The sequence below is a fragment of the Centropristis striata genome, chromosome 19 (genome assembly GCF_030273125.1).
Source record: "Centropristis striata isolate RG_2023a ecotype Rhode Island chromosome 19, C.striata_1.0, whole genome shotgun sequence".
Lineage (NCBI taxonomy): Eukaryota > Metazoa > Chordata > Actinopteri > Perciformes > Serranidae > Centropristis > Centropristis striata.
In genome coordinates this window covers 2,329,697-2,355,889 of record NC_081535.1, presented here as the reverse complement: position 1 = coordinate 2,355,889, position 26,193 = coordinate 2,329,697, and the positions used below count along the sequence as shown (strand labels likewise).

The 26,193-nt window shown below is 34.8% G+C and overlaps 1 protein-coding gene across 1 annotated transcript in view; it reads left to right on the top strand.

Moving 5' to 3' along the window:
• The window catches only part of cacna1bb (calcium channel, voltage-dependent, N type, alpha 1B subunit, b), a 336,559-nt gene that overhangs the window by 146,766 nt on the left and 163,600 nt on the right, over positions 1-26,193 (top strand). Inside the window, exons 9-14 of the mRNA XM_059357455.1 lie at positions 10,631-10,734; positions 15,419-15,534; positions 15,658-15,747; positions 21,615-21,704; positions 24,712-24,933; positions 26,059-26,171. Coding sequence (XP_059213438.1) covers positions 10,631-10,734; positions 15,419-15,534; positions 15,658-15,747; positions 21,615-21,704; positions 24,712-24,933; positions 26,059-26,171 — 735 coding nt within the window. The remainder of the gene's footprint in view (positions 1-10,630; positions 10,735-15,418; positions 15,535-15,657; positions 15,748-21,614; positions 21,705-24,711; positions 24,934-26,058; positions 26,172-26,193) is intronic.

The window sequence follows — 26,193 nt, the reverse complement described above, 5'->3', positions numbered from 1 at the left end:
TAGTAAGTAAGTAAGTTAGTAAGTACGTTAGTGAGTAAGTATGTTAGTAAGTTAGTAAGTAAGCAAGTACGTAAGTAAGTTAGTTAGTAAGTAATTAAGTAAGTATGTTAGTAAGTATGTTTGTAAGTAAGTAAGTTAGTAAGTATGTTAGTAAGTAAGTATGTTAGTAAGTTAGTAAGTAAGCAAGTACATAAGTAAGTTAGTTAGTAAGTAATTAAGTAAGTATGTTAGTAAGTAAGTAGTTAGTAAGTTAGTTAGTTAGTAAGTAAGTAAGTTAGTAAGTTAGTTAGTATGTTAGTAAGTAAGTAATTGAGTAAGTACGTTAGCAAGTTAGTTAGTAAGTAAATAAGTAAGTAAGTACGTTAGTAAGTTAGTAAGTAAGTCAGTACTTTAGTAAGTAAGTAAGTAAGTACGTTACAAATAAAAAAAATTTTACAAAAAAAAGAACAAATTACAAAAAACACACCAAAAAATACAAAAAACATGCATTAAAAAACACAAAAAATACAAAAAAACACACACTCACACAAAAATCACACAATAAACATTCAACACAAAAGACTGCATTAAAATGTTGAATGCAAACTGCAAAATTTGAAAAACCTCTGCAAAAACTTCACAGTAAAATCATGTTGCTACACTTGGTTGAGGTGTCTTCTTTTTTAATTTTTACCTTTTCTGAAAAAGAGTTGATGCATGAAATTGGACATGGAAACTTCTAGAAAAGCCAAAACTTTAGAGGGAAGCTGACAGCAGGGCTCAGGTGTCTGGATAAGAGACTGCAGCCTATGAGAGAGAGTCAAACTTATTGAGTACTTTGATTTTAAAGGAACTTTGTGTCCACATTTAAGTGGTCAGCCTGTCGAGGCCAAACGGGCTGATTAAATATCACTAAAATTAGCCTGCAGCAGATGAATTTGTCATAAGATGTCATAAGATGTCATAAGAGAATAATGTTGGCCTCTGAGAGTGATGATAAGAGCCTCATTCAGCTCAAACTGTCTTGATATCTTCTTCCTGTGAGGACCTTTTGCTCTCTGAGCCACCGGAGCTGTTGAACTCTGTAGTCACAGCTGCTGCTTGTGAATGTTTCAGGCTGTAAGGAGCTGCAGCATTGATTCAGAGTGGCTGTCTTCATCTCAGCAGGCTTCCCCTGGCATCACAGGGAGTGTGTGTGTGGTGGCAGCACTGTAAGCTGAGAGAGAGTGGGAGTACTCTGTCACACCACAACTGCATGATGCATGACTCCAAATTATGTGGCAGCGTTTGCTTTTTCCTCGCTGATCGTTCAGTGCAGGCAGCCAGCCAGCGCTGACTCATGGGATAACAGAGGTGGAATAACCATATCAAGTCAACTCATAGAGAAACATCGAGCTCAGTGGAGAAGTCGGTAAAGTTTGTTTCTAGAGGCAACTTTCTCTGGTGGCATCAACTCGTTTTGTGCAATAATTAGCTTTCATGGTGGGTTATGAACTCTTTTTCAAGATTGATTTTAAAGGGATAATATGCAACTTTTCTGCATTAAAACAAAAACCTGAACATTAGTAAGTTAGTAAGTAAGTTAGCAAGTAAGTAAGTACGTTAGTAATTAAATATGTTAGTAAGTAAGTAAGAAAGTAAGTAAGTACGTTAGTAAGTAAGCACGTTAGTAATTAAATATGTTAGTAAGTAAGTAAGAAAGTAAGTAAGTACGTTAGTAAGTAAGTATGTTAGTAAGTAAGTACGTTAGTAAGTAAGTACGTTAGTAAGTAAATATGTTAGTAAGTAAGTACGTTAGTAAGTAAATATGTTAGTAAGTAAGTAAGAAAGTAAGTAAGTACGTTAGTAAGTAAGTACGTTAGTAAGTAAATATGTTAGTAAGTAAGTAAGAAAGTAAGTAAGTATGTTAGTAAGTAAGTACGTTTGTAAGTAAATACGTTAGTAAGTAAGTAAGAAAGTAAGTAAGTACGTTAGTAAGTAAGTACGTTAGTAAGTAAGTAAGTAATTACGTTAGTAAGTAAGTACGTTAGTAAGTAAGTTAGTAAGTAAGTATGTTAGTAATTAAGTACGTCGGTAATTAAGTACGTTTGTAAGTAAGTATGTTAGTAAGTAATTAAGTACGTTAGTAATTAAGTACGTTGGTAATTAAGTACGTTAGTAAGTAAGTATGTTAGTAAGTAATTAAGTACATTAGTAATTAAGTATGTTAGTAAGTAAGTAAGTAAGTAAGTAAGTAATTACGTTAGTAAATAAGTACGTTAGTAAGTACGCTAGTAAATTATGACAAAAAAGACAGAAATTGTGACAGAAAAGACACAAATTATGACAAAAAAGACAAAATTATGACGAAAAAGACACAAATTATGACGAAAAAGACACAAAATATAACAAAAAACACAAATTATAACAAAAAAGACACAAACTATGACAAAAAAGACAAATAAGTAAAGAAACAAGAGTTCAGATTTATACATTAAGGAAAGAAGGAAACACAAAGTCTAAGCAATAAAAACCCAAAGACCTGATAATTAGAGTCAGAATGTGTTCTAATAAGTGACTCTTTATACAATAATCAGGTTTATTTTGTTACAAAGTATACCAATGAAACTATGATCTCTTTTTGTACAAATTTGATCTTGTTCCAAACTTTTGGCCTCTCGTGTAACTTTTTGACGACATTTTACTCTCGCATTTGTTTTCTTGTCTTCACATTACACTCTACCAACATATGGGCTCATTAGAAGTAGTGCTGAAGGCGACACAGTGCAGCAGCAGCGTGGTAATGAAGTGGAGGAGTGTAGCCAGTGGCCCTGATAACCATATGCCCTGCGTTTGCTCTCTCGCTGTGCACAACGTGGGCTTTAATCTCATTGCACCACTCTGAACCCAGAACACTCTGAGTGGAGGTCGAGAGCAACACTGTGGGGTTCATCATGAGAAACATTTAACATTTAGGGATCTTTATTCTGTCCTACAAAGTCTAACTGCAGTAACTAGCAAAAGGTAAAACTGAGAAAAACTGTTTTCAAGTTTTTAAATGTTTTTTGACTGACCGGCCAAATGTGTTATAGGTAGATTAGTGATCTGGCACTTATTTCTACACTGTAAAAAATGTCTGTCTAAATGATTTTATAGTGAAAAACAGCTAAACCATGACAGTAAAAGACATAAAATGATAAATGAGTTAATTCAGTTTCAGTAACAATGAAACACTGAAAATGTACACTACCGGTCAAAAGTTTTAGAACACCCCAATTTTTCCAGTTTTTTATTGAAATTCAAGCAGTTCAAGTCAAATGAACAGCTTGAAAGGGTCCAAAGGTAAGTGGTGAACTGCCAGAGGTAAATAAAAAAAGGTAAGCTTAACCAAAACTGGAAAATAATGTACATTTCAGAATTATACAAGAAGGCCTTTTTCAGGGAACAAGAAATGGGTTAACAACTTAACTCTATGGAGTCTTGGGCTATTTTGTCCATTTTTGAATTCTTTTCATGTCTTTGTAAGTCATTTTGTGTCTTTTTTAGTCATTTTGTGTCTTTTGGTGTCTTTTTTGTCATTTTGTGTCTTTTTTATGGTCATTTTGTGTCTTTTTTTAGTCCTTTAGTCCAACATAAAATTAGATTTTGAATCTTTTTTTTACTTTCAAAACACTCAATAAAGAATTTTAAATGTTAAATGTGCATTAATTTCAGAGTACACTGAGACATTAAACTGCATCATTTTCAATTAAATTCTGGAAAAGTTGGTGTGTTCTAAAACTTTTGACCAGTAGTGTATATATCAGCCAAAACAGGATTTTTTACAGTTTTGTTTATGAAAAATATATTACTCCACTGTAAAATACACTGTCATATGTATTTAATGTAATATATATACAAGCCATCACTGTAATTTTTGCATTTATCTTTTGTAAAAAATACTTTTTCTCACAGTTAAATGTACTAAACACCATATCTCTAACAGAAATATACTGTAATATTTAATTTTCAATTATATGGCAGAACAGCGTTTCTTTTGATGGAAAAACCTTTTATTCATACAGTAAAATATGGAATAAAATGTCAATCTTAATTGTGAAATCAACAGTGTTAATATCATTTTACCGTAATATTTAAAAAAAGTTGCACCGTATTTATTACGGTAAAGTTCTGGCAACCACAGCTGCTGGTTTTTTACCATAAAAACAACAGTTTTTTTAACAGTGTACATGTATTGATGATGTCATTTATAAGCTCAAACATCATGACAATTTATTTGAAAACTTTGTCACAAGATAAAACAGACGTCAAGAAGTTCATTTTTAGTTATAAATCAATTTTAAACCATAAATGTAGCTACTGCAGTTAGACTTTGTAGGACAGAAAAGACGAGAATCTGTGAAATATAGTGTGAAAACTGCTTTTTCCATCTCTGAATATGTTGTAATATGCATAAAGGACATAAAAGAATGCAACAGCAAAAACTGAAGATTGAAAATAAATCAGCCGTGCGGTCTAGTATATCATTTTTAAAAATGAATCTCCTGCAGAGAGTTTCCATCTGTTAACATTCAGATCATCTGATCATCTGATTTGTCTGCAACTTTATTATTTGTTGGTTGTTTTCAACGTCGATTATAAAGTAGCTGCTTGTCAGGATTTGATCAAAATGCATGAAAAAATAAATCTGCAGACTTGAAGTGAAATCGAGAGTGTACACACACACACACACACACACACATTCTTGTACTATCTATGTGAGGACCCTCATTGGAACAGTGAATTCCCTATCAAGGTTATAATAGTTTTGGATTTTTCTTTAGTTTTTAGAGTGAGTTTGCTAGTTTCAGTTTAGTATTTTTTTTTTTAAATAATTCCTTAGTTTTAGTTTAGTTTTTATTAGTTGTAGTGTTTTGTAATGGGGTATTTGTTGGGTGGGAGATTAAAAGAGGTCACAGTAAATTTTGCATTTATTTCCTTTGTCTGATCCATCTTCATTATGTATGAAAAAAGTTGACAAAGATGACGAAATGAAGGATATTTCCACTATAATTTCACTTCGTTTTGTAATCACACAATACAGTTTCAGTTAATTATCTTTTTCTTTTTTTAAACTCTCATTTTTATTTTTATTTCAGTTAACGAACATGTTTTTTCAATTCTAGTTTTTGTTATTTCATTTTGTTTTCGTTAACTGTAATTACCTTGTTCCCGAGCCCCTTACCCTAAGGTAACCATGGTAACCCTAACATAAACCTGATTGTAACCTTTAACCCTTAAAACAAAGTCTGAAATCTAAAAAAAAAAAGCCTTTAAAGAAGTGAGGACCGGCCAAAATGTCCTCATTCTGTTGGTTAAAAACGTGTTCCTGGTCCTCACTATGTAGGGAGTACAAGAACAACACACACACACACACACACACACACACACACACACACACACACACACACACACACACGTCTCTCTAAATATATAAGGTATGTATTAAATGCAGATGAAGCTCAGATGTTGCTGACGGAGCTGCAGGCTGTTAGTAATATAGAATAGTGATCACACCTCCATCACTAGTGACGGATGATAAAAAGAAGTGATGGATGTCCTTTAATGCTGCTCCAGGCTTCTCTTCTGTTTTATCCTCTTCTCTTCTCTTCTCTTCTCTTATCTTATCTTATCTTATCTTATCTTATCTTATCTTATCTTATCTTCTCTTCTCTTCTCTTCTCTTCTCTTCTCTTCTCTTCTCTTCTCTTCTCTTCTCTTCTCTTCTCTTCTCTTCTCTTCTCTTCTCTTCTCTTCTCTTATCTTTTATCCTCTTCTCTTCTTGGATTCGAGGCCCAGAATGAGCTTTTAATATAAATATATTTCACCCATCAGAATATTTGTGTTTATTTGCTGGGGACAGTTTTTTTTATAATGCTTAAATGTCTAAATTTAAAAGAGAAAAGTAAGCAGCCACTTTTTGATTTTTGTCTAGACATTTTCAAAATATGCAAAGTAGACTTCTGGATTTAATTATAATGATTTTTCAGTGTCAAACAAGTTGCTGTTTAACCCTCTGAAGTCCAGGAGATGTTGGTTCAAATGTGTCAACTTCCTCTGCATTAATGTCTGTCTCTGTTTATCATCTTTCAGTCTGTCCTTACATCACATGCATGGCTCCTTTTTCTACACACAAACTTGGCTATCAGTCAGATTTTACATTTTATTTTAATTGACAAAGTATAAAGCTGCCAGGAACCCAAAATACAAACAAAAGACACTGCCATTATTTCTTTTTACCATTTATACACAAAAACAGCAGAATTAATAATACATAAATAAAACTATAAAACAGTTTATTTGCATGTAGATTTAAAACAGTCATAGTTTTTATTGTAGAAAGAAAAATTCACAATTTAAAAACGCTCTAGAAACATCAATGGAACTTTCAACTGGCTTTCTCAGCTTGTCTGTTATATAAATAAAGTTATTACTGTAAATAAAACATGCTCAGTGTATTTTTAATGAATAGAAGAACTCCAGGAGGTTAATAGGAGTAGTTATGTAAAATATCTTCAGTTATAGTCCGACAAATTTTCCTTTTGAAAAGAAACAACCAAAAAAACAACCATAAATGTTCTCACAAGAAGTGTAAAATCCGACTGTGCATGTTGGGTTCCATTGATCTTGTTTGGTTCTTGCTGTTGTGTTACAGAACCATAAAAACATTTTGCAGCAGCTGAAGGTAACTCAGCTGGTCTGGCTGAGCATCAGCTGAGGAATTAAGGTCACGTCACCAGGAGAGAAACATCTTCCTCTAACAGCTGACTGGAGCAACACAGCAACACAGCAACACAGCAACACAGCAACACAGCAACACGTTGACTCTGAATGTTGTCCTCCACCAGACAACCAGAGCTCCCCTCAGAGAAACATTTACCTAAAGAACAACAAGCTGTAAACAACACTGAGATATCACAAAGTTAATATGGCAACAATATAAAACAAACAGTCACCTATTTTAGGGCTGGGCGATATGGACCAAAAGTCATATCCTTATAGATATAGTTAAGCTGAATATTTTGAAATATATCCTGATATTTTTATCTCAAAGTGAGAGCAAATGTTCGGTCAAAGTCAAATATGACATGTCATAAGTATTGAAACTGTTTATTTAAGTGAACATTAATACTGTATAACAGGAGAACCTTTTTTAAAAAAAAAATCAAAGCTCCATGAAGTGCACATTTAAATAAATAAATCTTTTTATGAAATAAATATATTTATATGAGAAAAAAAGCAGCAATTATATTTAAAGAAAGAAGAAAAAAAAGAACTATATTGATATATGTGATATGATCTAATTCTGTATCACATATAAAAATATATCGATATATTTACAGTATATAGGCTAGCTGTTTCCCATTGCTTTGAGTCTTCATGCTAAGCTAAGCTAACAAGATCCAGTTTTTTCCAGCTTTGTATTTAATGAGAAGATTCAGATCTTTGCATCTCACACTTGAAAATAAAGCAAATAATCACAATTAAACTGTTGAACACATCAATGATCTAACACTTCTAAATCTACAGTTTTTTTTTAAATTAGCCATCAACCTGTCCAAACATATACTTAAAACACACATACAATATGACAAAGAGGTGGACAGGACAGGAAGACAGAGATGAAAGAAAGCACAACGTGAGGAGAGGAAAGGAGGAAGAAAAAATGGGGGAAAAAGCTGGCAGCTTTAATTGATCTGATTTTAAGAGTTAATTTCTTATTTTAAGTGTTCAACATGCTTATTTCTAGATTTAATAATCTTAATTTACTGTTTGATCTGGTTTTAGACACACTTATTATTGCAATGTGCAACAAAGTGAAGCCTCTGCCAGCCATGTATGGTGGTGGTGGTGTGTGTGTGTGTGTGTGTGTGTGTGTGTGTGTGTGTGTGTGTGTGTGTGTGGGCTGCTCCTCTGACAGCTGAGACAGAGTGTGTGTTACTGTATATCTATGTGTGTGTGTGTGTGTGTGTGTGTGTGGCTGTATAATGTAGATCTCCAGCTGCTGATTCAGCCTGAACCTCCGTCTCCATTAGAGCAGCAGCGTTCTGAGACTCCACGTCTGCACAATGTCACTGGTCCTCACAGAACCCATCAGTCTGTCTCTGTCCTCTAACGGGACGCTGCTGACTCCCAGAACCCCCGAGGGAACCAGCAGAACGTCTACTCAGTCTGAACACTAGAACACTAGAACACAGGAGAACACAGGGAGGTTAGACAAGTGTCCAACCAGTATACAACTATACAGTAATATACAGAGCTTTAGAGCAGGAGTTCTCAAACTTTTTGAGTCCTTTTTCAGTTCAGATCAGACAAACAATAATGAAATATTGTTAACATATATTGTTGAAATATATATAACAAATAATGAAGCAGACAACAACTGAAACATCTCTCTGTGCATTTATATATTTGTTACTATATTTTATTGTTGCTTTTAATCTAAGTCCTTTGCTATCAGTTAAAAGAAAAGACAGAAAAATTCCCAAAAAGAATCAAAATGATCAAAAAAGACACAAAATGACCAAAAAAGGAAACAAAATGACCAAAAAAGACACAAATTGACCACAAAGTGATAAAAAAGACACAATATGACCAAAAAAGACACTAAATGACCAAAAAAAGACACAAAATTACCCCAAAAATAATCTAATCGACCAAAAAAATTACATAAAATTAAGCAAAAAAGAAACAAAATGACCAAAAAAGACACAAATTGACCACAAAATGACCAAAAAAGACACAAATTGACCACAAAATGACCAAAAAAGGACAGAAAAATGACCAAAAAGACACCAAATGACCAAAAAAAGACACAAAATTACAGAATAAAGACACAAAATTACCAAAAAAGACACAAATTGACTACAAAATGATAAAAAAGACACAAAATGACCAAAAAAAGAAACAAAATGACCAAAAAAAGACACAGAATCATTTAAAAAAGACAAAATTACCAAAAACAGTATTTAAAGGGACCTTCCACACACAACACGGTAAAGTGCCATTCATATAAAACTCACATTAAACTTTCATATCAAGGTGGGGGCCACAACATATCATCACGAGGGCCACGATTGGCCCGCGGGCCGCGAGTTTGAGACCCCTGGTTTAGACCCATGTTGTGCATCAAAGGGTTAAACAGTTATTTCGCAATATATATTGTATCTTAATAATCACCATATCGCAAAATGCTTAAAATCACAATCAAATCGTATCATGGGGCCTCACACCGCTATAAAATAAAATAGATCAATGCTGAAGTGTGTGTGTGTGTGTGTGTGTGTGTGTGTGTGTAGGTGTGTAGGTGGAATCGTCACACCAATTTTTCTGTGTAAAATGAATTCTCAGGATGTTTTTTTAACTGTAGCTGCTGTTGAATATAACATTTGTTTTGGCTGATAGCAGACGGAGCTTTTTATTTGTCTGCAGTACAAAGCTCACAGACTTTTTTAATTGCTTTTTTTTTCCAAATTGAAAAGTTATTATCAATATTTTGCTAATGAGGGAAGTTGGCAGAAGTTTCCGTTCACTTAGTGTGTAAATAAAAACACATTGTCATTCTCAGCTGTTGTTGGGGAGGAAATGAGGAAGAGGCTCAAACTGGTTCATTCACAACTAAACTTCATGTTCATTTCTTATTAAAATAACTCGTTCCAACTTGGAATAAGCAACCAGAGTACAGTACAAAGTAATGAAACATTATATATGTTATATATGTATATTTATGTACCTGTTTATTAGGGAATTGAAGGTTAACCCTTTGGAGTTTGGGTCTATTTTGTTGGTTTTTGACTCTTTTTCATTCTGTCTGTATATGCAACTTAAATAATGATCACCATGTCATGCTGCTATCATCTTTTACAGCTCAACCTCATTATTATTTTTTATTTATTTATATTTTGACTTACTGGATCAACATTTTGAAACACAAAAAACTACACAAAAAAAAAAAAAAAAACACGTGAAAAAGCAAAAAACGCAAACACAACACAAATAACAAACATACAAATTTTTTTTTTTGATTTATTGACAAAAGACACACAAAAACACACCAAAAAATAACAAAAAACAACATAAAAATACAGAGCGACCACACACATAAAAACCACACACAAAAATGACAAAAAACACAAAAAATTACAAAAATGCATTAAAAAAAAAAAACGCACACAAAATTACAAAAAACACAAATAAAAAAAATACAAAAAACACAAAGAAACACACAGAAAAAATACACAGAAACACACAAAAAAACACAAGAAAATAAAAAAAATTACATTAAACACAGATAAAAACACAAAGAAAACACAAAAAATAGCCAAAAATCACACGCAAAAAAACATTTAACACAAAAGATTGCATTAAAAATGTTGAAACACACTCTGCAAAATCTGCAAAATCTCTTTAAAACAGTAAATCATGTTCCACTTGGTGGTGGTGATTTTAACCTTTGTTGAAAAAGAGTTGAGGCTCTAAATGTGACATGGAAACTTGCTGCTGAAGGTTTTTACCTCATGAAGAAGTCAAAGAGCTGCGGAGCTTTCTGGACTAACAAACGTGATGGTTACGACTTTTAATTTGTACCAGAAGCTGAAAAGATCTTATTTGCTTGTTGTTTTTGTGTTTTCAGACCAACGACGTAGCAGGAAACACGTGGAACTGGCTCTACTTCATCCCCCTCATCATCATCGGATCCTTCTTCATGCTCAACCTGGTGCTGGGTGTCCTGTCAGGGTGAGTCTAAACATTAATTATTATTATTATTATTATTATTATTACAGCTCTGCTCAAAGTAAAGATCACATAGAATCTGTCTTGCATTCGTTCTTTCCATTTTCAGTTGGTAAACAAAATCAAATAATGATAAACTGACTGGTTATTTTGTTATTTGTTGTCTATTATAAAACAAAAAACGGAAAAAAATGCTTGTTTTTTCACATTTCAATCTTCATACATTTTAAGCGCTACGCAATTTAATTATTATTTGATCTCCTCTCTGCTGGTCAGAGTTTTACACTGAAAAAAAGTGATAAAGAATGACAGTAAAGTGTTTCTCCTTCATGTCACCTCGCTCTGAGCAGTTTACATGAATTTACCATAAATATCACAATAAGGGTCACTACATTATATTATTATTATTATTATTATTATTATTATTATTATTATTATTATTATATAGGGACAGTTTGACTACGGAGAAGAGAATGACCAATTAAACATTAAAATCAAATTTATTCCTGTTGCCCATTTTTCCATTTCGTCTTTTTGATCTGAGCCTAGGACTGAAATATGAAAAAACAAGCATTTCTTTCCTTTTTTTGTGTTATAATAAAAAACAAATATCAAAATAACCAGTCAATTTTTCATTATTTGATTTTTGATTGCCAATTGAAAATGGAAAGAACGAATGATACACGGATAACATAGATCCAGTTTATCCAAATGACTGATTCAAGGTTGAGGAGAATCTGCATCTTATTTCTTAATAATTTACTCTCAACAAAACAGAAGCTGAGAGGTCTAGCCGGCGATCGATAGCGTGCTAGCGTTAGTGGGCTAGCAAGAACAAGACCAAACGTGAAATTATCACATTATTTCTTGATAATAATATTATAACATGATGTATATTGTTAGCCCGCTAGTGTTAGCCCGCTAGCGTTAGCCCGCTAGCCCGTATCAATCACATTGCAGTTAAATAAATCAAATGAATGAATGATTCAAGTTTTAGTTGGTCTCTCTCAACGGCACCCAGTTGGTCTTGGTCTTGCTAGCACGCTAATGCTAGCACGCTAACGATCGCCAGCTAAACGTGTGCATCACTTTTAAGTGTCCTCTGGAAACACTTCCGCTGTGTTGTGAAATAATGTGATAATTTCACGTTATAACGTTATATGTAAAATTATCGTTATCTTGAAATAACGCGATAATACAACGGCACCCAGTTGGTCTTGGTATAGCTAGCCCGCTAACGCTAACACGCTATCGATCACCGGCTAGACGTGTGCATCACGGACAAAGTGTCCCCTGGAAACACTTCCGTTGTGTTGTGGTCTTTTCAGCGTTTTCTAAATGCTGCTTTTGTGTTGTCAAGTTGATTATTGATTGATGTTTTCTCAGTTTGCTTGTGTTTTGTGTATTTTCATGTGTTTTCTTAAGTTGCAGCTCTGTGAACTCTCAGGGAAACTGTTATTTTTTGCCAGAGAACATTTTCTTCATTTTACAAGTCAGTGAGGCATCAAAATAACTTGAAGCTATTATTTAAAGGTAAAATTGTTACATAATGTTGCTTTAAATGATTAAAAGCATCCATTTAACTGTGTCTGCCTGATTCAAAGCCTCTAACCTGCACACAGAGAGAACATCAATCATAGATTATTCTGCCAGAACCGTTTCCTCTCCTGTCTGTTAAATACAGACGGGATAATCTGGTGGTTTTTTAGAAAATGCTGCATTGGGTAAATCATCAGAATATTCACCTCTCGTCTCCACGTAGTGCTTCTCCTCTTTTACTCTCATCATTGTCAATATTTTGAGTTACTAAGTCATTATTTTGAGAAAATATCTCGTTATTTTGAGTTACTAAGTCATTATTTTGAGATAATGTCTCGTTATTTTGAGTTACTAAGTCATTATTTTGAGATAATGTCTCGTTATTTTGAGTCACTAAGTCATTATTTTGAGATAATGTCTCGTTATTTTGAGTTACTAAGTCATTATTTTGAGATTGTCTCGTTATTTTGAGTTACTAAGTCATTATTTTGAGATAATGTCTCGTTATTTTGAGTTACTAAGTCAATATTTTGAGATAATGTCTCGTTATTTTGACAAACTAAGTCATTATTTTGAGATAAATTCTCATTATTTTGAGAAAATGTCTCATTTTGAGATACTTAGTAATTATTTGGATAAAACGTCTTATTATTTTTGAGATAATAAGTAATTATTTTGAGAAAATGTCTCTTTATTTTTGAGAAAATATCTCATTTTTGTAGAAAATGTCTAATTTTTCCATTTTGCACTAAAGAGTTAAGAGTAATTTTTTTTTGTATTTGGCAGCTGTTGAGATTCACACGTTACTATACAATTTAGATTTATGGTTGATTTTATTTTTGTTGTACGATTTTTTATTCATACAGCCTCAAAAATAATTTTAAAACAATCATATTTTCTGTTTATTTTTCAGTATTTTGTCATTGTAAAGAATATCGTTATTGAAAAAATACCCTGAAATATATCGCCCAGCCCTACTGTCTGCCACAAGTTTCATCAACAATGTTTTTAATAATGTATTTTGTAAATTATTTCATGTCATTTGTTTCTTTCTGTTCCTTCACTGCTGGCTCACTTCCAGGACGGAGATATTACAATATTTAATATGTTCAGTACGGATATGAGAGTGGCATCGGTCTTGTCATCTAACTCTCAGCAAGAAAACAAATAAGCAGATTTCCAAAATGTCAAACAATGTCTTTAAAGGAATAATTCACCCAAAAACAATATATAGTGTTGGTCCTAGAAATAGTTTTCTATTGAATGACTTTGGGGCAAAGCAGATTAGCACAAAAAGACTTTAAAGGCTGAATGAAATAATTTTTTTCCGGAGGGCATAGCGGGCTCAGTTTTAGTTGTAGGAATCTATAGAGTTATTTTGAGCAATATGTTGATAATTCAGCAATGACAAATTTCCTTTAATTGGGTCGGATTCTGGTCGGATTACGGTCATAATGAATCGAACCACACTAGGGTCTGTTTGGAAACGACCAGTCTGTTTTGAGAATATGTCTCATTATTTTGAGAAAATGTCTCATTATTTTGAGATACTGAGTCATTTTTGTTGAGAAAATGTCTTATTATTTTGAGAAAATGTCTCATTATTTTGAGAAAATGTCTCATTATTTTGAGAAAAATTGTCATTATTTTGAGATATTAAGTCATATTTGGGAAAATGTCTCATTATTTTGAGAAAATGTCTCATTATTTTGAGAAAATGTCTCATTATTTTGAGAAAATATCTCATTATTTTGAGAAAATGTCTCATTATTTTGAGAAAATGTCTTATTATTTTGAGATAATGTCTCATTTTCTCACATCTTTGTTATTCTGAGACCAGATCTGCATCATTTTACCTGTGATAAAGGCCGGTATTGAGACCTGACTTCATCTCCAGTGTGTGTTTGCTGAGTGATCTTTTTTTACAGTAACCAGGATTTAACCACCAGAGTTCGATCAAAAACAGACTAAACTTTGGGATGTGAAAGTTTCCTTAATTGACTTTTCAGAAACAAATCAGTACATTTCAATATATTTTCTATCTAAATGACAGTTTTCTGCAGTAAGTCCTCCATGTGATCGTGTCTGATGTGTCGAGTCGGTTCATCACACTCCACTGCTCTCCTCCTGCATCCACATCTCAACCTTCACAGGCTTCATAAATATATCTGCTAACAGCTCCAGCTACGCTAACGGCCTTTTATAACAGCTGCTGCTGTCGCCTGAACTCCACAGTTAATAATCCCTCACATGAACCTTTCAACCTCCAACTCCTTCATCTCCTTCATGCAGAAGTCTCACAAATACACTGCAAAAACTGACAAAAAATAGGAAATAATGAACTAGAATTAAGCAAATACATGCTTGAAACCATAGACTGTATAAAAGCTTGAAACAAGTCAAATTTTCTGCCAGTGCAGTAAGTAAATGTTTCTTTGTAAGAATTTTTAAGTAAGTAAAAATATCTAGACACTGGAAAAACAATGATGTCTTAAAATAAATAAAAAAAATCTTATTTTGAGCAATTGTGGCTTGAAAAGCCAGACTGTAGTAACATTAAAATAAGCCAGAAATACTTGAAACTACCACGTTTACTCAAGTACTGTACTTAAGTACAATTTTGTGGTACTTTTACTTCACTCCAGTGTTTCCATTTTATGTAACTTTATACTTCTACTTCACTACATTTAGCTGACAGCTTTAGCTACTTTTCAGGTCGAGATTCAACATAAAAACATGAAAAGTTTAAAGTGATTATGCATGTTTAAAAATTAAACCACATAAAAGTATATTTAAAAAAGTTAAAATTAGCCCTTCCAGGACAAAAGTAAAATGCTGTTTACATAAATGCATCAATAATAATAATAATCTAATAATATATCTATAACATATAAAACAATCTGAGTGGATCCATTCTGCATAACGAGTACTTCTACTTTTGATACTTTAAGTACATTTTGATGCTGATACTTTTGTACTTTTACTGTAGTGGAGTAATTTCACAGTGTGGTTTGTACTTTTACTGTAGTAAAGGATCTGAATACTGCTTCCACCACTGGGTTCGTTCCTGGCAGCTGTAGTTTTAAATCCCAAATGTCTATTTATTCCTTCTGTGAGTATAAAATGCATTGTGTGTATGTTTCACCAGAGAGTTTGCCAAAGAGAGGGAGCGCGTGGAGAAGAGGCAGGAGTTCCTGAAGCTCCGGAGGCAGCAGCAGATCGAGAGGGAGCTCACTGGATACTTGGAGTGGATCTGCAAAGCAGGTTGGACTCTGAATGTGTGAAGCAGCAGGAGAGCTGGCACCAACCTGTTTGTTGTGTTAGAAAAACATGACGAACTGATAGAAAGTCCCTCTCTCTCTCCTTTCTCTCTCTCTCCTTCTGCAGAGGAGGTGTTGCTGGAGGAGGAGGATGAGATTGCAGAGGAGAAGTCCCCGCTGGACGGAGCGTGGTACAAGAGGAAACAAAACCTTCCAGGTAAAAACAGAGCGAGGATCTGAATCTGTGTCTTCTTCACCGTAGGAGGTTCACTTCATCATTTATCTCTAATAATAGATCTTTTTTCACAGCATCATTGTTCTGTGCATTAATCATCAGGCATGAATGTGAACTTCTGGAAGCCCATTTCTGCCAGTAAAACAGAAAACAGAATAATAAAGCCTCAGAATAAAGAGAAAATATCTGGTTATTATAGTGTCATTATAACCTAAATGTTCCTTCATTCAACGGTTCAGTGTCCCAAAAAAACAAGATGTTTTCTAAAAAAGAAAAAGATGAAAAACATTTCTAAGTCATTACTTTAAAGGACTTTTCTCATTATTTTTGAGATACTAAGCCAGTATTTTGACAACATTCCTCATTTGAGTTACAAAGTCATTGTTTTGAGAAAGATTTTCATTATTTTGAGAAAATGTTTCATTACGTTGAGGAAGAGTCTCATTTTGGGATACTAAGTCACTATTTTGAGAAAATGTCTCATTATTTTGAGAAAAGGGCTCATTATTTGAGTTACGAAGTCGTTTTTTGAGAAAATGTGTCATTATTTGGATAAAAAAAATTCATTATTTTGAGTTACTAAGTCATTATATTGAGAAAATATCTAATTATTTCATTAAAATGTCTCATTATTTTGAAAAAATGTTTCATTACTTTGAGGAAGAGTCTCATTATTTTGAGAAAATGGCTCATTATTTGAGCTACAAAGTCATTTTTTCAAGACAATGTCTCATTATTTTGAGAAAATTTTGAGATACTATGACATTTTTTGAGAAAATGTCTCATTATTTTGATTTAAAATTGTCATTTTTTTGAGTTACTAAGTCATTATATTGAGAAAATATCTCATTATTTCATTAAAATATCTCATTATTTCATTAAAATATCTCATTATTTTGAGAAAATGTTTCATTACTTTGAGGAAGAGTCTCATTTTGAGATACTAAGTCACTATTTTGAGAAAATGTCTCATTATTTTGAGAAAATGGCTCATTATTTGAGCTACAAAGTCATTTTTTCAAGACAATGTCTCATTATTTTGAGAAAATCTCTCCTTATTTTGAGATACTATGACATTTTTTGAGAAAATTTCTCATTATTTTGATAAAAAATGTCATTATGTTGAGTTACTAAGTCATTATATTGAGAAAATATCTCATTATTTCGTTAAAATGTCTCATTATTTTGAGTTAATCATTATTTGGAGACAAATTATCATTATTTCAAGAAAATGTCTATTTGTCTATTTTCTCATTATAAGCTCTAAACAGGATCTTCTGTTTCTCATCAAATTATCAGAAATAAACTTCCATCGGTTCTCTTCACCCTGCGGAGCGTAGTTTAGTGAAACCTCAGACATAATTATTTACGGTATTTACGGTAACCTGTCAGACTGTTTGTAGCCGCGGCAGCCAACCATCAATCATCATCATCATCATCATAATTAGCACTTAGCATTATGATTATTTAAGTGGTTATCATGGTGTCCGCCCCGTGCTCCTGGTGCCTCGTTTCACAGAGACACACTGTCACTCTCTCTCTCTCTCTCTCTCTCTCTCTCTCTCTCTCTCTCTCTCTCAATTCAACTCAATACAGCTTTATTGACATGGGAAACATGCCACAAAAAATAAATGCAAAAATGACGGCTTGTATATATATTACAGTATATTTTTGCTACAAACACGGTGCCAAGGTGTCTGTCTGACACTGTCAAAATAACGAGAAAAGGTTGAAGTCACGAGAAAAAAGTTAAAAGAAAAAGAAAAAAGTTAAAATTATTTTTTTTTTTTTAAAAGTCGTAGTCACGAAAAAAATTAGCGAGAGAGCAAGAGAGAGAGTTAGGGAGAGGGTTGGGGGTTAGGTTTAGGGTGAGAGGGAGAGAGAGAGAGAGCGAGAGAGAGAGAGAGAGAGGGAGAGAGGGAGAGAGAGAAATTTAATTGTAAATTGAAATTGTTTAAGAAAGCTTGGTTGTTCTTCAGTGTTGGAAAGTAACTAAGTACATTTACTCAAGTACTGTACTTGAGTACAAATTTTTCTCTCCCTCTGCACTCTAGCAATGATGTCATCCACTCGAGCCTCTCCATAGGGTAACATTGGGGGGATTTTTTTGTCGTGTTTTTGCCGAATAAGAGACCAAAACTCTGGGAGGAGTAGTCGACCGAAAAAACACCATGGAAGAAACAAAAAAATAAGCCCACAGAATAACAATTAGTGTGCTTTTGCAAGCAAGCACACAAAATAATAAAAATAAGCCCATGGAATAACAATGCCAAAGCCAGTGTTGCATTGAGAAAAAGCCTAGATAGATAGATGTCTTAACATAAAAATACAGCAATAAAACTAATAATAATTAAATTTGAAAACCGTGCTTTCAATGCTCCCTCTCTCTCTGGTTTTAGAGTTAGGGTTTATCTCTCTCTCTCTCCCTCTCTCTCTCTCTCTCTCCCTCTCTCTCTCTCTCTCTCTCTCTGGTTTTAGGGTTAGGGTTTCTCTCTCTCCCTCGCTCTCTCGCTCTCTCTCTCTCTCTCCCTCGCTCTCTCGCTCTCTCCCTCTCTCTGTTTTTAGGGTTAGGGTTTCTCTCTCTCTCTCTCTCTCTCTATCTCTCGCTCTCTCTCTCCCTCTCTCTCTCTCTCTCTCTCTCTCTGGTTTTAGGGTGAGGGTTTCTCTCTCTCCCTCGCTCTCTCGCTCTCTCGCTCTCTCCCTCTCTCTCTCGCTCTCTCCCTCTCTCTGGTTTTAGGGTTAGGGTTTCTCTCTCTCTCTCTCTCTCTCTCTCTCTCTCCCTCTCTCTCTCTCTCTCCCTCTCTCTGGTTTTAGGGTTAGGGTTTCTCTCTCTCCCTCTCTCTCTCGCTCTCTCTCCTTCTCTCTCTCTCCCTCTCTCTCAGGGGTTAATTAGAAGGATTTACAGCTTTAGTCTGATTGGATTTGAAGAAAATTCACTATACCACGCTCCCCTACACACACACACACACACACACACACACACACAAACACACACACACACACAAACACACACACACACACACACACACGTGTTTGTTGGTAAACGGACATGTTGATGCTGCTGGTTCCAGTAAATAGACAGCACCCAGCTGCCTTATTTCCTCCATTAGTTCCGTATTGAGGATTAGAGAGTCTGAGGAGGAAAACCACTCTGACGTTGTTAGAGCAGAAAATAGAAAATATGGAGTGGAGCTTTTGTCACATGACTGACAGGTAGGAACAGTGGAGCAAAGTGCCAATCACAGCTGACTGACTCAGGTAAATTCTCTGTTTGAAAACTAAAACTATCCACCGTTTACCTCCAGTCCTGAGATAAGAACCTGAGGGAATTATTTCATTTAGAGGTTCAAAAAATCAATTAAAAAAAGATTTAAAACACATTCTTGGCTGTCCGTCAATATGAGTGAACATGGATTTAATTTTTCCTTTTTAAAAAAAACATTTTTAAAGATTATCCAAACATATTAAAATGAGTGAAAAACCTTGGGACATGTATTATTATTCTGTCTCATAGACACAAACCCTCAAATCTATGATTTTTTTTGAGAAAATGTCTCATTAATTTGAGATAATAAGTCATTATTTAGAGAAAATATCTCATTATTTTGAGATATTAGGTCATTATTTTGAAAAAATGTCTATTTAAAAAACATTTTTAAAGATTATTTAAACATATTAAAATGATTTTTTAAAAAGTCGTAGTCACGAAAAAAAGTCAAAATGAGAAGAGAGATTATTTCTGTGTGTGGTATCTGCGGCCTCGAGCGCAGTTTCCAAATTTATTTTTTGACAAATGTTTCTCTCCCTCTGCACTCCAGCTATGATGTCATCCACTCGAGCCTCTCCATAGGGTAACATTGGGGGGATTTTTTGCCGTGTTTTTTTGCTGAATAAGAGACCAAAAAGGAGTAGTTGACCGAAAAAACACCACAGAAGAAACAAAAAATAAGCCCACGGAATAACAATTAGTGTGCTTTTGCAAGCAAGCACACAAAATAAGAAGAAGCCCGAGGAATAACAATTAGTGTTCTTTTGCAAGCAAGCACACAAAATAATAAAAATAAGCCCACGGAATAACAATTAGTGTTCTTTTGCAAGCAAGCACACAAATAATAAAAATAAGCCCACAGAATAACAATTAGTGTGCTTTTGCAAGCAAGCACACAAAATAATAAAAATAAGCCCACGGAAGAACAATTAGTGTTCTTTTGCAAGCAAGCACATAAAATAATAAAAATAAGCCCACGGAATAACAATTAGTGTTCTTTTGCAAGCAAGCACATAAAATAATAAAAATAAGCCCACGGAATAACAATTAGTGTTCTTTTGCAAGCAAGCACACAAAATAATAAAAATAAGCCCACGGAATAACAATTACTGTGCTTTTGCAAGCAAGCACACAAAATAAGCCTGCGGAATAACATAGTGTGCTTTTTCAAGCACACTCAGTTAATCTTATGTAATCCTAAGAAGAGTTATCTTAGATTTTTTTCTAATTTTATATTAGCAGGATATATTTTATATAGTATAAATACTGTTTTGTGTGAGCACTAAATGTGAGCATGCTCTCAAACTGAAAATCTGCGCTCTTGAATAAAGATAGGATAATTCTTCCATATGTGTTGCTCAGTCTCATTGGTTTAGCTGCCTGCCTGGTTCCTCCTTTTCTCCAGCAGAGATTCTGTCGAGGGGTTGTAGATCGCCAGAATGATCTTAGAGCGAGTCATGTGACCGTCACATTTATGACGCGTCGGCAGTTTCTCATTCCATCGTTGGCTCCAAGCAGGAAGCAGAACATCTCCAAATGAAAAACATGATTGATGCCTGCTATTCATAGCTTCCAATTAGCTCTCACACACACACACACACACACACACACACACACACACACACACACACACACACAGTAGTACATGTATTCTGTGGGGGGATGACGGCTGTTCAATATAAATACATTTATAAATGCTTCTTTTTCTTGCTGTATTTGACGTCTTCTCATAAAAAAATCTGTTTTAAGGCAAATCACTTCAGTCACTGGTCAGTTATGAGATTTTGAGCTATTTTATTTCCATAACGTGTCTTCTTTCAGACCAGTGGACAGAAAAATATATTCTAAGAACATATTCTTGTGTCTCTAGATTTCTCCTATATTTCCCAAAAGTTAGCATCAGATAACAAGCATATCAATCATTCAGACTTTATTTGTACAGCACTTTTCATACAAGAGAAATGTAACACAAAGTGCTTCACATAAAAAATAATAATAATAATAAAACATAGAAAAAAGTCTCCAATTATGTAATTATGTAATAATTATTAATATTAATATTTTCTCTTTAATTTACTTTTTTGTATTCATTTACTTTTGTTATTATTTTGTATATATTTATTGTTATTATTATTATTATTATTATTATTATTATTTTCTCTTTAATTTACTTTTTTGTAATAATTTACATTCATTATTATTTCGTATGTGTTTATTTTTATTATTATTTTTATTATTATTATTATTTTTTTTTTTTTCTTTAATTTACTTTTTTGTATTCATTTACTTTTATTATTATTGGTAGTATTTATATATCTTGTCTTGTATGTCGAGTCATGTTAGTTTTTTCTTTTCTGATTGTGTTTTTGTTGACAATTCTTGATAAACAAACACATTATTTTTGGACTTTAATGCATATTTTTTTTTATGAATTAAGGTTCTGGCTCCTTTATTATTTTATTATTATTTATTCCCTCTATGCTCCCACCTGTCTCCCCTGAAAGAACCAGACCAGGTTCCTTTATTACTCTAACTGTGATATTTAACACTGACATGTGATAATGTGTTTTTCTCTCTCCAGTCCTGAAACGAGGCAAAGTGAAGAAAGGAAAGAACGACCTGATCGGAGCCGAGGAGGGAGACGATCCCTTCGCTGACATCTCCTCCGTCCGTGAGTCTTTCATCCTCCAGCAGCCCGTGACCTCTGACCTCCTCATGCTCCTTTTCATGGAGGCGACCTTTACAATAAAAGCTCCATAAAAGCCTGTCGACTACAATAACCAGAAGCATGTTCTGACTCTCTGGTGTCACTTTATCACATCAGCTGGTCCTGTCGCCTCACAGGAGGAACGCTTTGTTAGGTTTCAAACTTTAAACTGGACTTTATCTTTATCTGTTTCTCCTGTAGAGCAGAGGGCTCAAACCACTGGAGGCAGGATAAAAATAACCGAAAATAGATGCAAAATTACTAAAAAAAGACACAAAATGACTGAAAAAAGACACAAAATGACTGACAACACTAAATCACTTAAAGAAGAAACAAAATGACCAAAAAAGACACAAAATTACCAAAAATGACACAGAATTACCAAAAAGACACACAATTATTTAAAAAAAAACCCACAAAATTATTTTTAAAAAAGACACAAAATTATTTTTAAAAAGACACAAAATTGACACAAATGACTGAAAAAACACGAAATTACTGAAAGACGCAGAATAAACAAAAAGACACAAAATTATTTTAAAAAGACACAAAATTATTTTAAAGAAACACACAAAATTACCAAAAAAGACATAAAAATTACCAAAAAAGACACAGATTTATTAAAACAGACACAAAATTATTTAAAAAAGACAAAATTACTAAAAAATGACACAAAATGACTCCAAAAAGACATATAATTAAGAAAAAAAAATTTCTTTATAATTAAGAAAAAAAAAATTCTAAAAAATTACACAAAATTACCAAAAAAGACACACAATGACTCCAAAAAGACATATAATTACCCAAAAAAGACACAAAATTATTAAAAAAAGACACAAAATTGCCAAAAAAAGACACAAAATTACCCAAAACAGTAATTAAAGGGACCTTCCACACACAACACGGTAAAGTGCCATTCATATAAAACTCACATTAAACTTTCATATCCAGGTGGGGGCCACAAAATATCGTCACGAGGGCCACAATTGGCCCGCGGGCCGCCAGTTTGAGCCCCCTGCTGTAGAGGCAGACCACCTGAGGCTAAAGACGTATAATTAACTTTTCTAATTAGTCCGTTACATTAAAATAGCCAGAGAATCACCTGCAGCACATTAGAATGAGACTTTTTAATATTAATGGACTTCACGGTCCCAATCAAAGACAACACATGATTTCTAGTCTGTTGGCTGGAAAAAGAACACAATCAGGTAAATGAAACCAGTTTGTTGCCTTCATTACTTTATTTCCTGTCTCATCTTGTGACTGTTTTCTGTTAAATGAAGAGTCGAGGGAATAGAAGCTGCAGAGTCACATTTTCACCTCCTTGTTTCACACATGATGCCTGCAGTCCTGCTCTAATATATATATATATATATATAAATATATATTAGGTGCATCATACTTTTTAATGAGCAGCTGCAAGGAAAACTCTTTTCTTTGCGTCCCTTGGGTCGATGTTGTTACTTTTATCAGTTAAAGTTTTTGGACACAAACATCTTTCAGAGCTGTTTAGCAGAAATAAAGTCGAATAAATCCCTAACCAACTCTTCCTGATCCATTATTACTCTTCTGTCTGTAAAACTTTCAGCTCCTGGAGCTCTACACTGCAAAAACATGAAGCTTACCAAGTATTTTCTTCTTATATCCCATAATAGTATCTTAATTATCTTGTTTTGAGTATAATTTACCCACTGACCATAGCTTTATGTGCTTATTTCAACAACATGTGTCTTTTTGTAACTAAAATGAGTGAATAACCTCTTCACAGGGATTTCAGTCTGCACTAAAGCACTAACAAAGACACAAAATGACCAAAAAAAGACACAAAAAGACAAAAAATAGACACAAAATAATTAAAAAAAGACACAAAAAGGCAAAAAAGACACAAAATGACCAAAAAAAGAGACAATAACAGACAAAAAGACACAAAAACCATGACAGTAAAAGATGTAAAATGATGAATGAGTTAATTCAGTTTCAGTAACAATGAAACACTGTAAATGTATATACCAGCCAAAACATGATTTTTTACATTTATATATATATATACTCTCAGGTTTTGAATCCATGTATATAATAATTTCCTGAACGGCTTGCCATATACATTGAACTCTCTGTAGACATATGCATGGCTCCATAATATATCTGATATAAATAATTGTGATCTTGATGAGCAGGGCGATGATGATGAGGCTGCAGGACGAAGACGAGGAAACACACACAGTGATTCACTGTCAAACCTGTCAATATATATATATATATATATATATATACACTGCAAAAAAGCCAACTTGTATTTTTTGGCCAACTTGTATTTGTTGGCCTAAAACAGTGATTTAAGTTGGTAAAACTTGGAAATATAAATTATTGACATTTAGGGCAAAAATGTAAGTTAGCACAACAAAGGAAGCCAGTTGTCTGCTCAAAAACAAGTTGGTGAGTTGTTGTTACTTATATCTTTAAGTTGGGGTTCACAACAAGGGACAATAGTTCTGATAACTCTTATTTCTTTGTTGTGAAATGCGGAAAAGCAGTGAAATTCGGTCACTAGCGAAAGCTAGCGGCTAACTGACGCTAGCGGCTAACTGATGCTAGTGGCTAACTGACGCTAGTGGCTAATTGATGCTAGCGGCTAACTGATGCTAGCGGCTAACTGATGCTAACGGCTAACTGATGCTAGCTGCGCTGCTTGTTATAGCTACAAGAGTAGCCATTAGCGTATCAATGCTAGCTCAAAATTGTGGTCGCAACATTAGCTGACATTTCATAGCGGCGTTACAATCGTGTTGAGTTGACAAAAATCTGAATTCAGAGTTGAGCAAACTCAAAAACAAAACTTAAAATATTTAGTTTAATTGCCCAACTTGAAATTTTATCGAAGTTTGTTGCCTTGAAATTTTGAGTTCACCCAACTTTTCTTTTTTTGCAGTGTATACATATATATTTAAGCGTCTCTCCTCTCCATCCTCAGCTCCTCCCGGCTCTCCGTTCGGGCGCTCCAGTGTGAAGAGCGTTGGGAAGCTGGACTCGTCTTCGTACTTCAGACGTAAAGAGAAGAGAACCCGGTTCTTCATCCGCCGCATGGTGAAGGCTCAGAGCTTCTACTGGATCGTTCTCTGTCTGGTGGGACTCAACACGCTGTGTGTCGCCATCGTTCACTACGACCAGCCGGACTGGCTGACCAGAGCCCTCTGTGAGTCACACACACACACACACACACACACACATATATGTATATATACATATATATATATATATATATATATATATATATAGCACACACACACAAGCACGCACACACAAGCGCGCACACACAAGCATGCACAAGCACGCACGCACACACAAGCATGCACAAGGACGCGCGCACACGTGAACACAAGCACGTACGCACACACAAGCACGTCTGCTCAAGCACGCACACACAAGCATGCACACACAAGCACGTACGCACAAGCACGTACGCACAAGCACACTAGCACGCACAAGCACACACAAGCACGCACACACAAGCACGCACACACAAGCACGTACGCACACCAAGCACGCGCGCACAAGCACGTCTGCACAAGCATGCACACACAAGCACGTACGCACAAGCACGTACGCACAAGCACGTACGCACAAGCACACTAGCACACACAAGCACGCACGCACACACAAGCACGCACACACAGGCACGCACACACAGGCACACACACACAAGCATGCACAAGCACGCGCGCACACGCAAACACAAGCACGCACGCACAAGCACGTACGCACACACAAGCACGCGCGCACAAGCACGTCTGCACAAGCACGCACACACAAGCATGCACACACAAGCACGTACGCACAAGCACACTAGCACAAGCACACTAGCACGCACGCACACACAAGCACGCGCGCACACGCATGCACAAGCACGTACGCACACACAAGTACGCGCGCACAAGCACGTCTGCACAAGCACGCACACACAAGCATGCACACACAAGCACGTACGCACAAGCACACTAGCACGCACAAGCACACACAAGCACGCACGCACACACAAGCACGCACACACAGGCACGCACACACAGGCTCGCACACACAAGCACGTACGCACAAGCACACTAGCACACAATCACACACACAAAAACAAACAAACAAACGCACGCACGCACGCACGCACGCACGCACGCACGCACAAACAAAAACAAACGCACGCTCACTCGCACGCACGCACAAACAAACACGCACGCACACACACACACACACACACACTCATACTGTCTCACCTGCTGATGTTGACGTCTTATAAAAGTCATTTTTTTAATTGTCCGTGTTTAAACAGACACAGCAGAGTTTGTGTTCCTGGGTTTGTTCCTGACTGAGATGTCTCTGAAGATGTACGGCCTCGGAGCCAGGAACTACTTCCACTCCTCCTTCAACTGCTTCGACTTTGGGGTAAGAGACTGTTGACTCACAG